General features: G+C 40.4%; 1 protein-coding gene across 1 annotated transcript; it reads right to left on the bottom strand.

Annotated features, from left to right (window-relative positions):
* Window positions 1-1,128: 1,128 nt before the first annotated feature.
* On the bottom strand, window positions 1,129-15,495 carry LOC141911783 (serine/threonine-protein phosphatase 6 regulatory ankyrin repeat subunit C-like). The gene is made up of 23 exons (XM_074802833.1): window positions 15,357-15,495; window positions 14,911-14,994; window positions 14,404-14,553; window positions 13,733-13,933; window positions 13,091-13,243; window positions 12,497-12,700; window positions 11,746-11,832; window positions 11,446-11,639; window positions 10,902-11,054; window positions 10,349-10,558; window positions 9,087-9,198; window positions 8,373-8,444; window positions 7,950-8,025; window positions 7,349-7,474; window positions 6,848-6,935; window positions 6,651-6,768; window positions 6,162-6,302; window positions 5,913-6,073; window positions 5,611-5,694; window positions 4,994-5,139; window positions 4,230-4,392; window positions 3,450-3,685; window positions 1,129-3,368 (listed from the first exon to the last, which is right to left on the bottom strand). Exons 1-23 carry the CDS (start codon window positions 15,381-15,383, stop codon window positions 3,271-3,273), a joined length of 3,084 nt encoding a protein of 1,027 aa, XP_074658934.1. The 5' UTR covers window positions 15,384-15,495; the 3' UTR covers window positions 1,129-3,270.
* Window positions 15,496-17,297: the final 1,802 nt, after the last annotated feature.

Here is a 17,297-nt window from a genome sequence, read left to right as displayed (position 1 = left end):
CAGGGTCAAATCTTAACTCAGAACTGTGGAACTGGACCCAGATTGTCAGGAACAGTCTCTGAAAATGGTTTACTGTTCCCTGATTGTCAGGAACAGTCTCTGAAAATGGTTTACTGTTCCCTGATTGTCAGGAACAGTCTCTGAAAATGGTTTACTGTCCCCTGATCGTCAGGAACAGTCTCTGAAAATGGTTTACTGTCCCCTGATTGTCAGGAACAGTCTCTGAAAATGGTTTACTGTCCTCTGATTGTCAGGAACAGTCTCTGAAAACGGTTTGCTGTCCCCTGATCGTCTGCTCATTCTAGAAAAAAAATCTATTTTACTTCGTATCATTGTCATAGCAGCATCCGTCGATATCCATAGCATGTGGGGGCTGATCCACCAGGTGTCGCTAGTAAAGTAGGATTCTATAACTAATCCACAAATATCCACAAATTGTGGAACTGTAGATAGTGATAATATAATCCACATTTATGATTGTATCTCCACAGTTTATCGAGGTTGCTATCGCGACAATGAAACAAGGGATTTCCCCTTCACGACCGGACATCACAACCCGCAACATCCGGACTTATGCAGAAAAAGCTGCGGGCAAAAAGGTACGCTCTATGACGTCATACTGGCCGTATATCGAAGCAATACTACGGCCAGAGGGAGACATTTCGTAACGGATGAAAAATAATATTGGATACTGTTAATGAAATTAATCTTTTTTTCTGTGTGCTCGGGTCCCTTTGGGATACAGCCTCTATCGCGGCTTTACAATCGGCCCAGCAACGTATATGACATGTATTATTATATTATATATTATAAATATTTCATATATAATTGATGTTGAGTAGACGAACTTGTTATTCAGATTTTTATATAATTCACAATTCTACACCTTGATCGGTTTTTAATTGACTTTCTCCAGGTTACTACTACGCGGCAGTACAACATAGGGATGAATGTTACTGCGGCAAGTTCTATGGCAACCAAGGTCGCGTACCTGATTCTGAATGTAACGAAGGTTGCCGTGGTAACGAGCACGTGATGTGTGGCGGATGGTACCGGAATTCTGTTTATACAGTTTGAAACTAGGGTTCACGGCGAACTAAAAATATGACATCACAAAACGATGAAGTTATAACCAATCTCTATTTCTCATAAATCAACAATTCTTTTTTTTTATGTTACTGGATAATTTCCATACATTTTACAAGTTATAACTAGAAGAACAATTCATTTTGGATGGAAAAATATTGTTTAGTAATCGATGTAACAAATACGTTATAACAAAAAAAGATTTGGTTTTATGTAGGCCGTTCTGCAAAATTGTTTTTTTTTTCTTAAAAAAAGAATTCGTATGTATTGATTTCAACAGGTTTTAGATTCTGAATTCCAAATCGTGTGGTTTACGTTCAGGTTGTCGTACTAGTCAAACTGAGGTTTTATTGTGACGCCCTAAAATGAAAATCCGTCCCATGCATTCACTGTGGTTAAACTCTCTTGCATTACTAGACATTATCATAACTTAAAATATCTATATTTAAATTCATATAACGGAATATTATTGAGCAAATTTATAAACTCTAAAAATTAGAGGTTTGTTCATTAAGTATGTATACAAGCCTTTTATTCATTACGCCGCCCCCCCCCCCCCCAGGACCATACCCCTCCCCCTTTCATTGATAAGTCTCTATGTGCTTTGATATATCTATTTGTCCTTGCTGGACACCTCCCCACTCCGAGGTATACACATGATACTTTATATAAAATCTAAATTTTGAGATGGCCAACGCCTCGAGATCCCCCTATGACATCACTAATCACCACAGACATGCTCTGCACCACAGACATGATGAATTTCAAAATTGTGAAGCAATTTCCTAGGGGTATTCATTGAAAGACAGCCATGTTTTCTGGGGGTGTCTATATACCGGTAGATCCTTAATAGGCGCAATCTGATGATGTCGTAGGGGGATTTATAGAGACAGCCATCTTGTTTTAGGTAGTCTCTATACATACTTTTAGAACTATATTGTTTAAATAAACCCTTTCTCTTAAGATTCTCTAAAGAAAGAATTGAATACACTATAATAAAAAGTTAGACCATCTCAAAATATTGAAGAAAACCTTTAAGTTTAACCTTGAACCGATACCAAGGTTCAGTGGAGCTGAACAAGGTCATGAATAATTAATACGACCTTCCACTTGATTAGGATCAATTATTAATGAAATAAAAATTCAGTATTCATCAAACTGACGTAAGGTCGCCTGGTTCCAGTAAGTAACCACCCTCCCCCCTTCACTCTGAGTTGGTTTGAGAGAATGTTTTCCTTATCTCTATTTTGAGATGACGTTAACTCAGTAATAAATAACAATATATTAACAAAAATATAGAATATACTCTAGAATTGAATAAACCTAAAAGGAATGTAATATTTCTAGTATATAAACGCGCGTACACAATACATATAAACATCCTGTACATTTTAACAAGTGTGATAGGAATACAGATCCTGAAGACCTGAATCCAGTCGAAATTCTGTCGCAACTAAGACTCAATTACTGGAGTAAGAGTTTGAGAATTCATGAAGAAAGAGAGAGAGAGAGAGGAAGATAGAATCAGTGATACCGATTTAGTTAGTAAGAGGATTATAGAAAGGGACTGGAGCACCTGCTGCTGCTGCTGCTGCTGCTGCTGCTGCTGCTGCTGCTGCTGCTGGTGTTCACTGTGTATGAGATCTCTATGAAAAACTAAAATCTATATCATCATTATTTTTTCTCTAAACTCGTAAACAAGAAAATTTAAAAGGTTTATCATCATTGAAACCTCGTCGGGACTCAAACCTCCGATGTCGACTCGCGTACCCTACATGATAATAAACACCATTGATTCGGGTTTCGTTAACATTGATTCTATATGATTTCTCACTGAATCAATGTTAACAGATCCAGAATCAATGGTCACAGATCCAGAACATTGAAATATCTCCTAAAGGCAACAGTTGAGTATCCTATATTGCAAGATATCTCGAAAGCAATCGTTGCAGAACCAGAACTTTAAAATAGAATAGACATCGCAAAACCATTGATTTTGGTTCGGCCAACATTGATTTTATGAGATTTCTCATTGAATCAATGGCGATAGATCTAAAATCAATGGCAGCAGAGTTTGAATCTCGGCGAGGATCGAATTATACACGCAGTAACACACATCACGCTAAAAACAACAGACGGAAAAGTCTGTTTTTCCTCTCGAATAATTCATCGATTATTTGAACGTTAAAAAAACTCCGAATCAGAACTTTGATGAGAACTCGGAAGGTCAAGGTCTTTATCGGTATCAGCAGCGTTCGCAGTTCGATTATCAGCGGTGCCATCTATAATACAAATCAAGGTTAGAGATAAATGATTTGAGTTGTTGAGAGGCCACGTTAACCGTTAATGAGTGAATGACTTACCCAAGCTATAAGTTCCGCTCAGATTATTTTTACCGATTCTAATCGCTTGCGTTGAATTCGAAAACGGCATCATATTCGCGAGGATTATCGCTAAGCAGTCGGCGACGCGGTTGTTAGGCGCGCACGACAATGCCGGCGTGTGCCCGTTGTCATCGACCGCAAGGATACTGGCTCCACTTGTTATCAACATTTGAACGACGGTGACTAAACCATTCTTAGCGGCCAGGTGCAGAGGCCTGAAACATGGGTAACACTACATAAACAAATATCTTAGTCCCAATCCTTGTTATGGGTGTGGGTTCGGAGAACCACGTCGTAAATCCACCCCTGTAAATTAGATCTAATAATTAGGGGCCGGTACCATAGTCGAGACTTAAGTCCAAACTCAGTCTTAAATATCAAAACTGGTCTTAACCCTTTCAGTGCGTCTACACCGCAGTGCAGTGTATAAATCGGTGATGAATTTTGCTAGTACACCGCACTGCGGAGTATTGATGTAATCAGTAATTATCTCTATTGAAAGATGGCAGCACCTGTAAAACATAGTGAAATATCAGTAACTAATGATAAACCGCGCCGTGGTGTAGACGCACTGTAGCGGTATTCCGGTTATTCAACACACAAGGGCGGAATTTTCCCAAATTTTCACATTTTCTTAAGCACTATAGGGTATTAATTAGTCGGCACTAAAAGGGTTAAGCTGTTAGATTATAGAACTGGTTCGTAAGTGTAAGCCATGACTATGGAATCAGCCCTCGATTCCAGAAATTGTCTACTAACGTTTTATGTTCACAGTTCGCCGCGTTGATGATGTTCTTATCGTCGATTTTATCAAGAAGTAAAATGGCGGCGCTGTCGTCGTCGAATGCGCACGCGTAATGCAGAACATTGTTCTGATGGATATCACACAACGATACATCAGCTTCATGTTCTAATAATAACTCTATATAAAAACAATAAAACACACCATTCAATATATATTAAATATACAGGACCCAGTTCCACAGTTGTGAGTTAAGATTTGACTCTGAGTTTTAACTCATTGAAAATGAACTAATTCTAACTCAGAGTTAACTCTAACTCACAACTGTGGAACTGGGTCGTGGTCAGCAGTCACTGAAGAGTTCGTCGAAGATTTGACCAGCGGATGAAAATCGTAGTAACAATGAATTTTTGATTGTCACTATCTACTGGTTAACTATAATAACTTTTGACCAAATGCAGCCCCCGCTCAAGTAATGAAGATCCAAGACATTTAGAATGACTTTACAGTAAGACTCGCTGAAGTCATGGTCGCAAAAGTCATTACTGAAGTTGTCTTTATTTTTGAGTCCAAATTCATGTTTTCCAACTCAATTCATTGATAAAATCATCACATTTCTGAAGTCATCTCTATTTCATAGTCTCAATTTCTATTTGCAATTCATCGCATTAAGTGCATTTGGAAAAGTCGTCAACAAAATGATCAGCACAACTACTTAATGACTTAAGCGAATTTGACAGCAAAATGAAATGAGATATAACTAGGAACCGGTGTAACGTACCGATAGCCGAACAGTTTCCACTCGTCGCAGCCATCATCAACGAACTACGATTCATTTCATCAACTACATTCACATCAGCACCATTAGTTAATAACAACTGTAGAGATTCACATTGTCCTGAGTAGGCAGCAGCATGGACAGCAGTTCTATAAAATATAAACAATAGACAGCGGTATGGACAGCAGTTCTATAAAATATAAAAAATAGACAGCGGTATGGACAGCAGAATATAAACACATTCATCTAATGTGATTCTGATCCAGTTCCACAGTTGTGTGGGTTTAATGTGATTCTGGATCCAATCCCAGAGTTGTGTGGGTTGAAATGATTCTAGATACAATTCCACAGTTGTGTGGGTTGAAACGATTCTGGATCAAGTTCCACAGTTGTGTTGGTTTGATTTGACTCAGAATCCAGTTCAACAGTTGCGTGGGTTTGATTTGACTCTGGATCAAGTTCCACAGTTGTGTGGGTTCTATGTGAATCTGAACCCAGTTCCACAGTTGCGTGGGTTGTGAATCTGAACCCAGTTCCACAGTTGCGTGGGTTCTATGTGAATCTGAACCCAGTTCCACAGTTGTGTGGATTCCAACTGGTATACCGGTACTATCACTGACCTGCCTTTGCTGTCTTTAAGATTCGATATTGGACCATTGGAAGCATCTAATAATAATTCTGTACAAGTATCGATACCATTTATCCTGCAATGACAATTAGGTTTTTTACAAGATACCTGCCATTAAAATCCCCCTATGTCTACTAGTGATTTGAGCAAGACACTTCCAGAAAGGATGTCTGACTCCATAAATCCCCCTATGACATCATCATATTGTGTACTAGTGATTTGATCTACAGACACTTCTAGAAAAGATGTCTGCCTCCATAAAATCCCCCTATGACATCATCGCGTGAAACTTACACAGCGCAATGTAACGGAGTAAAAGGATTCCCGAAAAATTTCTTATGTTGAGTTTGTTGAAGCAATAACTCTACGCAGGTGTCGTGGCCGTTATAACACGCCCAGTGTAACGGAGTGTAACCATGGTGATCTAATAACTGATTATAACTCAGCGGACCCGACTACAAAATATCAGAAACATCAAAAATGATAATTCGAATTTTGATCGATGAATGAACGACAAACACCAGATATTAGACTTTACTTCACCTGTAATAGCGAGTTCAGTACAACAACGTTTCCACACATGGCCGCTAGGTGGCAGGGTGTTCGTCCTCGGCCATCTTTAACCGTCGGATCAGCTCCGTGTTGTAGTAAATCCTCAACGCAAACTTCATGACCGTTAGCAGCCTAGATATCAATAATCAGTAATTACAGTGATTACAGGATGGAGAGGGGGAGAGAGGGAGGGAGAGAGGGGAGGGAGAGGGAGGGAGAGGGAGGGAGGGGAGGGAGGGAGGGGAGGGAGGGAGGGAGGAGAGAGGGAGAAGAGAGAGCAGAGAGAGGGAGAGAGGGAGAGAGAGAGAGGGGAGAGAGAGAGAGGGGAGAGAGGGGAGACGGAGAGATATCGAGAAAGAGAGAGAAGAGAGGAGAGAGTGAGGGGAAGAGAGAGAAGAGAGCAGAGAGAGAAAGAGGAGAGAAAGAGGGAGAAGAGCAGAGAGAGGAGAGTGAGGGGAGGTAAGAGTTTGTTTTACTTACAGCTCTATGTAATGCAGTGCGTCCGAACACATCTACAGATGAAATACTAGCGCCACCTATAATGAGGTATAAACTAGTCTCTGTGTGACCGTTACCAATAGCAATCTGAAGAGGCGTCCTACGAGGAATCGAACAATGATTAATATTGATCGGTAACTGTGAATGATTGTTGAGCGATTGTTGATGTTAATTCGTACCTTTCTTGATCGTCCAAACAATCAATAATTTGGTGATCGTCAGAACTTTCTAGAAAAACTCTCAAACATTCCGTCTGCCCGTACGCAGCTGAAACACACAGAAAACAATGATGTCATAGGGGGATTTATAGAGGCAGTCATCTTTACTGGCTATAGATCAAAGCCCTAGATAGACTGATGGAGTAAAACATTTTTTCTGGAAGTGTCTACCCGTATAGATTAATCAAATCAATAGAAGACAATTTGATGACGTCATAGGGGGATTTATGGAGGCAGACATCTTTTCTGTTAGTGTCTATAGATCATTCACTGAAGTGTTTTTTCCATGATGTCATAGGGGGATTCATGGAGGTAGACATCTTTTCTATAGTGTCTATTGATGAAATCACTAGTAGACAATTTGATGATGTCATAGGGGGATTTATGGAGGCAGACATCTTTTCTAGAAGTGTCTGTAGATCAAATCACTAGTAGACAATTTGATGATGAGATTGTACTGACCAGCAATATGTATAGGTGTAGCTCTAGTAATTGCGTCTCTCACTAGTAACAGCGATCCTTGCGATAATAGATTGTCACAGATATCGATATGTCCACTACCAGCAGCAACGTGAAGAGGGGTTCGTCCTGAAATACATACCGTACATACACATTATCAACTCGACCGGCCTCTAACGGCTCTCTATAGGGACTGACATCTCTACCGGCCTCTAATGGCTCTCTATAGGGACTGACATCTCTACCAGCCTCTAACCGCTCTCTATAGGGACTGACATCTCTACCGGCCTCTAATGGCTCTCTATAGGGACTGACATCTGTACCGGCCTCTAAGGGCTCTCTATAGGGACTGACATCTCTACCGGCCTCTAACGGCTCTCTATAGGGACTGACATCTCTACCGGCCTCTAAGGGCTCTCTATAGGGACTGACATCTCTACCGGCCTCTAATGGCTCTCTATAGGGACTGACATCTCTACCGGCCTCTAAGGGCTCTCTATAGGGACTGACATCTCTACCGGCCTCTAACCGCTCTCTATAGGGACTGACATCTCTACCGGCCTCTAAGGGCTCTCTATGGGCCTGATCAGACCGACACACTTACCCTGGCAATCTTGTATATCTATATTGGCTAAATAGTGCATTAGTATATTCACAACTCCTGAGTGACCGTTGTAAGCCTGTAATAACAAAACTAACGTTAACCCTGACCCTGATTCCATAGCCATTTCTAGGAATTACGAACAGGAAATTGGAATAGAGTAATTTCTAGGAAATTTCCAGCTCGCTCTTTAGCGTCATTTCTAGGAACTACAGTAGGGTTTCCATGTGATTTATACAAAATTCCTCGAGTTAATCAGAGAAATTTTTAGTTATAAAATGTTACGATTCATTCATTTTTTACTGAATGAAGTATTGATAAAGAAACATAACCCGAAACAACTAGACCGCTGTTATTCCAGTAAGAGTAAGAGTGATCAATAAATGATGAAGGTGATTTGATATTGTAGTATTCAATAGTACTTACTGCTATATGTAAAGGAGTGGTTGGAGATCCTATACTGTGACATAGTAATTCAGTAGCTGCCAAATCAAGCAACTAAAAAACAAAATAGCAAATAATTCAATTCAATTCTATATAGTAAACAGGCGGGGAATTGCAGTTAAAAGGAGGTTGGTTAGAATTAACATGTGGATAACTAACTGCATCCAGTTCCACAGTTCAGAGTTAAGATTTGACTCATAAAGATATTAAAACACTGAAAATGAACTGATTTCAACAAAATTCACAACCCTGTGGTAATGGATCCTGAGTTCACAGTTAAGTCTTACTAACAACTGTGGAACTGGATCCTGAGTTCACAATTAACTCTTACTCACAATTGTGGAACTGGATCCCGAGTTCACAGTTAACTCTTGCTAACAATTGTGGAACTGGATCCTGAGTTAACTCTTAACTCACAACTGTAGAACTGGATCCAGAGTTCACAGTTAACTCATACTCACAATTGTGGAACTGGATCCCGAGTTCAGAGTTAACTCTAACTCACAACTGTAGAACTGGATCCTGAGTTCACAGTTAACTCTTAACTCAGAACTGTGGAACTGGATCCAGAGTTCACAGTTAACTCTTACTCACAACTGTAGAACCGGATCCCGAGTTCACAGTTAACTCTTAACTCAGAACTGTAGAACCGGATCCCGAGTTCAGAGTTAACTCTAACTAGATCATGATACGTACCATTTCTACGGCAGCCTTATTGCCGTTTAATGAAGCGTAGTGGACGGCATTGAACCCATCTTCATCACGAAGACAAGCGTTTGCATTGTGACGCAATAACAACTCAACAACTCTACAAAATAATTACAATAACTGACTTCAAAGTCTGTAAAATAAAGTATTTACTAAAGTAAGCCGAAGGCTAAAACAGGACAAGTATCCAGTTATGACTTGAGTATGCCCATAAGTGGTCCTAAATCTAGAGACTGGACTTGTTAGATAAACTAAATGAGCTTCGACTGATCTCAAGCTGTTAGATTGGTTATAGAACCAAAATGGTCTTAGACTGGTCTTAAGTTGTTAGATTGGTTATAGAACCAAAATGAGCTTAGACTGGTCTTAAGTTGTTAGATTGGTTATGGAATCAAAATGAGCTTAGACTGGTCTTAAGTTGTTAGATTGGTTATAGAACCAAAATGAGCTTAGACTGGTCTTAAGTTGTTAGATTGGTTATAGAACCAAAATGAGCTTAGACTGGTCTTAAGTTGTTAGATTGGTTATGGAATCAAAATGAGCTTAGACTGGTCTTAAGTTGTTAGATTGGTTATAGAACCAAAATGAGCTTAGACTGGTCTTAAGTTGTTAGATTGGTTATGGAATCAAAATGAGCTTAGACTGGTCTTAAGTTGTTAGATTGGTTATAGAACCAAAATGAGCTTAGACTGGTCTTAAGTTGTTAGATTGGTTATAGAACCAAAATGAGCTTAGACTGGTCTTAAGTTGTTAGATTGGTTATGGAATCAAAATGAGCTTAGACTGGTCTTAAGTTGTTAGATTGGTTATAGAAACAAAATGAGTTTAGACTGGTCTTAAGTTGTTAGGTTGGTTATGGAATCAAAATGAGTTTAGACTGGTCTTAAGTTGTTAGATTGGTTATAGAACCAAAATGAGCTTAGACTGGTCTTAAGTTGTTAGATTGGTTATAGAACCAAAATGAGTTTAGACTGGTCTTAAGTTGTTAGATTGGTTATAGAACCAAAATGGTCTTAACACTGGTCTGAAGTTGTTAGATTGGTTATGGAATCAAAATGAGCTTAGTCTGGTCCTAAAGTTGTTAGATCGGTTATAGAACCAAAATGGTCTTAACACTGGTATTAGGTTCTGTCTGTGTACATGAGTTGTGAGGTAGTAAGCAGTACTTTCAGGCAGCAAGTCATCAGTGTCTAAGTCTTTATAGTTTCAAATTCAATTCTAATGAATTGTAGGATGTATTTAATACTCACTTGGCGTCGCTATCGAATGCAGCGGAATAGTGCAACGCCGTACATCCTCTCTGATCCTGTAGATCTATATTCGACCTGGCGGCCATTAGAGATATAACGCACTGATGATTGGTATTAGCCGCCGCGTAATGCAGCGCTGTGCGACCGGACGCATCTCTTAACCGGAAATCAGCGCCAGCCGATAGTAGATAATCAACCACTTCGACATTACTGAAATATCACACATTAATCTCATTCAACATGGCCACCTCAAGTAGTAGATCCCCCTATGACATCATCAAATTGTCTACTAGTGACTAGATCTATAGACACTTCTAGAAAAGATGTCTGCCTCCATAAATCCCCCTATGACATCATCAATTAGTCTACTAGTGATTTGATCTATAGACACTTCTGGAAAGATGTCTGCCTCCATAAATCCCCCTATGACATTATCAAATAGTCTACTAGTGATTAGATCTATAGACACTTTGAGAAAAGATGTCTGCCTCCATAAATCCACCTATGACATCATTAACTATGTAGAATATTAGGATAACAGTTGTACACCTACCCCTGACAGGCTGCAGCGTCGAGGCAAGTTCGTCCGAGATCGTCGGTTGTATTGATGTCGAATTGTCGAACGGCGCCGAGGAGTTTCTTACAACAATCGAGGTAACCATTCAACGCAGCTAGGTGAATCGGTAACATTCCACACGGTCCCGTCCTAAACATGAACAACAACATTTAACACTTAGCTTCAGTCTGTCGGGTAGGTACAGATGAGGTCGGGTAGCTTCAGTCTATCGTGTAGGTACAGATGAGGCCCGGTAGCTTCAGTCTGTCGTGTAGGTACAGATGAGGTCGGGTAGCTTCAGTCTGTCGGGTAGGTACAGATGAGGTCGGGTAGCTTCAGTCTATCGGGTAGGTACAGATGAGGCCGGGTAGCTTCAGTCTATCGTGTAGGTACAGATGAGGCCCGGTAGCTTCAGTCTGTCGTGTAGGTACAGATGAGGTCGGGTAGCTTCAGTCTGTCGGGTAGGTACAGATGAGGCCGGGTAGCTTCAGTCTGTCGGGTAGGTACAGATGAGGGGGAGTGTATCATACTATAAACCTACTTGATAGGCTCCGCCCCATTAGCTATAAGCGTGTCAATCATCAACTCGTGCCCGTATCGCGCCGCTATGTGTAACGCTGTATTATTGTGCGAATCCACGGCGTCGACGTTGACCCCGTGTTGTAACAGTGACTGAGCGCGCGTGAACCGTCCGTGCAACGCCGTCATGTGCAACGGAGTCCGATTATCCTGATCCTGCAAATAGTCATAACCGATTAATAACGTAAAACGCGACCGGCGCGACGATTACGAGGTCGTAGTTCGCCGTATTCGCCAGCAGGTGGCGTTGATGGTGACGTACCCTAGCGTTGACGTCTGCTCCCTCGTTTACGATGATCTCTAAACACATGGCGCCGTGAGTCGCAGCTGCCGCGTAGTGTAACGGTGTCTGAAATCATACAACAATCATAGAATAACATGGCTGACTCCATTAATCACCCTATGACATCATCATATTGTCTAAAGTGATTTCATCTTTTCAGGTATCTTCTCTGGAAGAGTTGACAATTCTGTGATGTCATAGGGAGATTAAAGGAAGACGCCATCATTTTTGTAGTGAAATGTCTGTAGATGAAGTTTCAGTAATCATGAGATCAAAGGAAAATTCATGGAGGCAGAAATCTTTTCTCAAAGTGTCTATAGGTCAAATCACTAGTAGACAATTTGATGATGTCAAAGAGGGATTTATGGAGGCAGACATCTTTTCTAGAAGTATCTATAGATCAAATCACTAGTAGGTATTTTGATAATGTCATAGGGGGATTTATGGAGGCAGATATCTTTTCTAGAAGTGCGTATAGGTCAAATCACTTGTAGACAATTTGATGATGTCATAGGGGATTTATAGAGGCAGACATCTTTTTCTTAAATCATTTTTAGATAAAATCACTTAACTAGAAATTCTTATGATGTTATAGTGAGATTAACAGAGTCAGACATCTTTTCTTTAGATCAGATTTTTTCAACGATGAGATTCCCGCCTCCTCTACAGTATCCTATGTAAAACGCTGACAATGATGTCATAGGGGGAATTACGGATGATTCAGACTTACCATCATCTGGTGATTGGTGACGTTGATATTGGCTCCGTGACAGATGACCTCGTTAACGACCATATCCTGACCGTTTAAACACGCGACGTGTAGCGCCGTGTTACCGCAGGCGTTCACTGCATCTTCCTCAACTCCTAACTCTAATAGATCTCTAACCGTGCTGACCTGACCTCCCGCGCTGGCCGCGTGCAGCGGCGTAAACATCTGTAAATAACATAAATAGCGTTAACCCCCATACAACACTAAAACAAGTGAATCCTAAATTTAATGTTTGGTTTACTGAAATATAGTTAACTGTTTTAGATAAAGAAATAGCCTTTTTCATAAGTTCTAGTAAAATTCAGTTGGTTTATGAAGTATCTGACATTTGCAGGTAATCTTTTATCTAGCGATTCAATTGTGATTTATAAAGTTGATGTTTCGTTTACAGAAATCTTTTTTCAATTCACTCATGACTTGAGAGCTGTTTAACTGAGTTGACTGCTGCTGGGTAAGACTGACAGTGACGTGCAGTAACTCTTGTATCTAATCATTGTAAAATGGTCTGGTTCTAGGGGTTGATGCTCGCCTGCCAGGGTTTGTGTTGAAACTCACCTGTTTATCTCTGCAGTTGAGTTCGGCTCCGTTCTGTACGAGAACTCTAATGACCTCCTGATGACCTCTAAACGCCGCCCAATGAATCGCACGTCTGTCTTTCTTATCAAACGCGTTTATTGTTGCTCCGTGTTCTAATAATAGTTTCACCATCTACAAAACATAATCAATACATAATCTACATAATCAACATAATCTACATAACAGACAGTGACAGAGCAATCTACCGGTATCAATCAGCAGGAGTTTGAAGGGTTGCAGGTTCCTGATTGTCCGAAGGGCTGCAGGTTACAGGCTGCTGATTGTCTGAAGGGCTGCAGGTTACAGGCTGCAGATTGTCCGAAGGGCTGCAGGTTACAGGCTGCAGATTGTCTGAAGGGCTGCAGGTTCCAGGCTGCAGATTGTCTGAGGGTTGCAGGTTGTCTGAAGGGCTGCAGGTTACAGATTGTCTGAAGGGCTGCAGGTTACAGGCTGCAGATTATCTGAAGGGCTGCAGGTTAAAGATTGTCTGAAGGGCTGCAGGTTACAGATTGTCTGAAGGGCTGCAGGTTACAGGCTGCAGATTGTCTGAAGGGCTGCAGGTTACAGATTGTCTGAAGGAGTGCAGGTTCCAGGCTGATAAGTAAAAGTAACACGACGTACCTGAGCATGTCCGTTATAAGCCGCGTGATGTAAAGATGTCCGCCCGGCCCGATCCGATACATTCACGTTAGCTAACAATGGTATAATATACTCGGCACATTTGATAGCGTTATTAGCAGCAGCGACGTGTAACGGCGTCTGCCAGTTCTTATCACGAGCGTTTACATCAGCTGAATGCCTCAATAACACTTCTACTGTCTCCTACAACAAATATACAACAACCCATAGAGCTACCTTTACATCACCCTATAACATCATCAGACTACCTACTAGTGATTTCATCTATAGACACTTAAGTTCTAGAACTATGTCTGCCTCCATAAATCCCCCTATGACATCATCAGACTACCTACTAGTGATTTCATCTATAGACACTTAAGTTCTAGAACTATGTCTGCCTCCATAAATCCCCCTATGACATCATCAAATTGTCTACTAGTGATTTGATCTATAGACACTTCTAGAAAAGATGTCTGCCTCGATAAATCCCCCTATGACATCATCAAATTATCTACTAGTGATTAGATTTATAGACACTTCTAGAAAAGATGTCTGCCTCCATAAATCCCCCTATGACATCATCATATTGTCTAGTAGTGATTTGATCTATAGACACTTCAAGGAAAGATGTCTGCCTCCATAAATCCCCCTATGACATCATCAATACTTACATCACTGTTACTGCAGCATGCTCTATGTAACGGTGTCAACCATTTATTATCTTTAGTATTAACTCGAGCTCCGCTTAGAATCAATAAATCAGCGATTTCAGCTTCACCGCAGAACGCAGCAGCGTGAAGGGGACTTCGCCTCTCGCCGTCCTAAAAACAACAATCAACATATCACTATCTCAACAGTCTCATCACTACCAGTCACAGTTCTAAACCCAATTCTACAGTTCTGAACCCAGTTCTACAGTTGTGGACCCAGATCCACAGTTCTAAACCCAGTTCTACAGTTGTGGACCCAGATCCACAGTTCTAAACCCAATTCTACAGTTGTGGACCCAGGTCCACAGTTCTCCGAGTTAAAACTTGACTTTAAAGTCAAGATATTGTAGGCCTAAATAAGCTGAAATCAACTCAATTTCTATCGCAAATTCTAGAACTATGTGTGCCTCCATAAATCCCCCTATGACATCATCGATACTGTCGAAGCGAATTCGGTAATTTTTCTACCTGATAATTAACGTCCTCTTTTTTGTAGAGAAGAGCGCGTACTTCATCCGGGTCGCCGTGGAAACATGCCTGTACTAGAGGCGGCTAAAACAGATGAGAAATTAACATTTCAATCAATAATTCCAAGGCCACAGATAGCTGTGTACACAGAGGGGGATAAGATCATTATATGAATCACGAAACCAGGCACACATTGATGGGTGATCGATGCTGAGGAGACAGATATAGACACTCTCACTAGAGAGGACATTTCCGTCGACCCTACCTTCGTGAACAGGCCTGGTTGCTGTGTGGGAGGGGCTGGGGTCTGGGAATACAGGTAGGAAGAGGGGAGATCAAGTCTCAAGTTCGGTGGGGAGGGGTAAAGGTGTAGGTCGGGTGGGGGCTGGGGATCAGACTTCGTTTCGACTTCGTCGGTCGGGTCGAAAATAGGGAGCGTTCTTTACCTCATCAACAAGTTGTTGTAGAACCATAATCTTTAAACTTTCAAACTCCAGTTTCGGTTGATCAATAGGCTCGAGCGGCCTAGGATGACATCATTCACAAAACACCAGAAAATCCTCGGGTCGGGGAAATAAACGCGAAATTCACGGAACCAGGAAGTAAAAACTTGTCACTACATGTAAACTATAGTCGAGTTTAGATCGTACGCCTTATAGTCACACGTTCTCAAAACAACCATCTTCAAAGCCTGATTTCTATAAAAAATTTCAAGAGACAATGAATTGAATCTAAAATTGTTTATTATATACAGAATCTATAATTAAAATCGACAAGAATTATAATTGAATTATTTCGTCGTTTCCATACAAATGTATTAGCAATTTGAACGCAGTGGTCTGGCAATCGACTGGTGTGTGTTTACAAAGGCGCCGAATATCCTTGCGCTAGGTTCTAGCCTGGCGATTTCTTCAATTATAAAGAAGGCGGCTATACGCATCGGACACCTAAGGGAACGCCCGGTGAATCATTTCCTAAAACTGAAACCAACACTGCTAGTAGTCGAAACGTATATAGATGGCAGCACCGGACGGTTTTGGAGTTGAGTTTCGGGCCCGGCGGCGTCTTATTGCTCATAAACGCGTCTTATATCCCTGATATTTATACTGCGATTTTGATCCAAAGCGTTTGGGATTCAAATCAATTTAATACTTCATATTGAGTACAACCTCGCCACTAGTACGCCATCTATCGGAAACGACGTTGATTACTAATCCAATAGGGTTATAGTCTTGGGAAACCAAGCGACATAAAGCCGAAAACATACAAAAGCAAACGAAACAATCACAGCATCATCTAAACTAATAAAAATTATAAACTTACGGAACGTGTGAATGCGCCACTAGTTCGCCATCTATCGGATACAACTGAACTTAAAGTTTTACGGTGAAGTCTAAGTTACTCTCAGCACGCTTTTCTACATGGTCTCATATATTTCTATATAATAAACGTTATAGATTAATCTCAATGTTGCAAATCTTGTAAGCTCAGCCGATTGTACTTAACATTTTGAAATACTGCACAGTCGTCGTTTCTAAAATAGTTGCGTTGCCTAATCAACTAGTAGTTAGTACTATATAAACTACCTCGTAGCATAAGAGCGTTTCCATCTGCCTGTTCAGAGTCTCCATCTGTCTCAGCCTTCAAATCCAGATTTTCTTTTTATAAACTCATAAAATCGTGTTTAATCTTTAACTTATACTTTTCAAATGTAGTTTTCGAACGTAAACCGCGGTGGTTTAGTTTTTATAACCACGTTATATAAGAAAATATATTATCATTCTTATTTTATACTGTATCTTTTGATAACCGATGCATTTTGAATATTGTTAATATAGCATGTTTGTAGTTTCCTCTGTGGTTTCGATTACGATTACGATTACGATTACGATTACGATTTATTTACACTCCAAACATTTCCATGGTATATGGAGGAAAACTATTACACATGTATTTACAAATACTTACAAAACAACACTGAAGTGATTAAAATTTTGAGAATGAAAACTTAACAAAATATATATACATCAACTATTTACAATACTATATATACTATTGGAGGGATCTATATACATCTAAGCCGGTCTTAATGAATTTAGCTAAGTTGACCGTTGGGTTTTTCAGGTTTAAAGGATGCGTTTTACGCCCTCTGTTGGTTTTTCAATGAACTGAAATGACAAAAAAATCTCGTGTTTGAAATTATGTAAATTTTCACCGCTTGCGATAAATTTACTATGAATAAAGTTAGTTTAAGGTTAATCGTGTTAGTTCAGCCTAGACGAGCGTGCCTCCTAGTGGACCTAGTGATTTCAGGTTGGCGCTGTGGCTGACTGCACCAGTCGAGTTTATAAAGTAGGGTAAATTTCTCACGGTCTCAGGAAGCTTTT

This window comes from Tubulanus polymorphus, chromosome 10 (genome assembly GCF_964204645.1).
Source record: "Tubulanus polymorphus chromosome 10, tnTubPoly1.2, whole genome shotgun sequence".
Lineage (NCBI taxonomy): Eukaryota > Metazoa > Nemertea > Palaeonemertea > Tubulaniformes > Tubulanidae > Tubulanus > Tubulanus polymorphus.
This window is presented reverse-complemented; position numbering and strand designations above follow the sequence as displayed.

Bases quoted from the DNA above. Each gene is read 5' to 3' on its own strand.
- LOC141911783 (XM_074802833.1), bottom strand. From the start codon at position 15,383: ATGGTTCTACAACAACTTGTTGATGAG. The intron at 7,475-7,949 runs GTAAGTGTGTCG...TATGTATTTCAG, and splicing joins AGATATACAAGATTGCCAGG to GACGAACCCCTCTTCACGTT. The intron at 6,303-6,650 runs GTAAGTAAAACA...ATTGATATCTAG, and splicing joins GCACTGCATTACATAGAGCT to GCTGCTAACGGTCATGAAGT.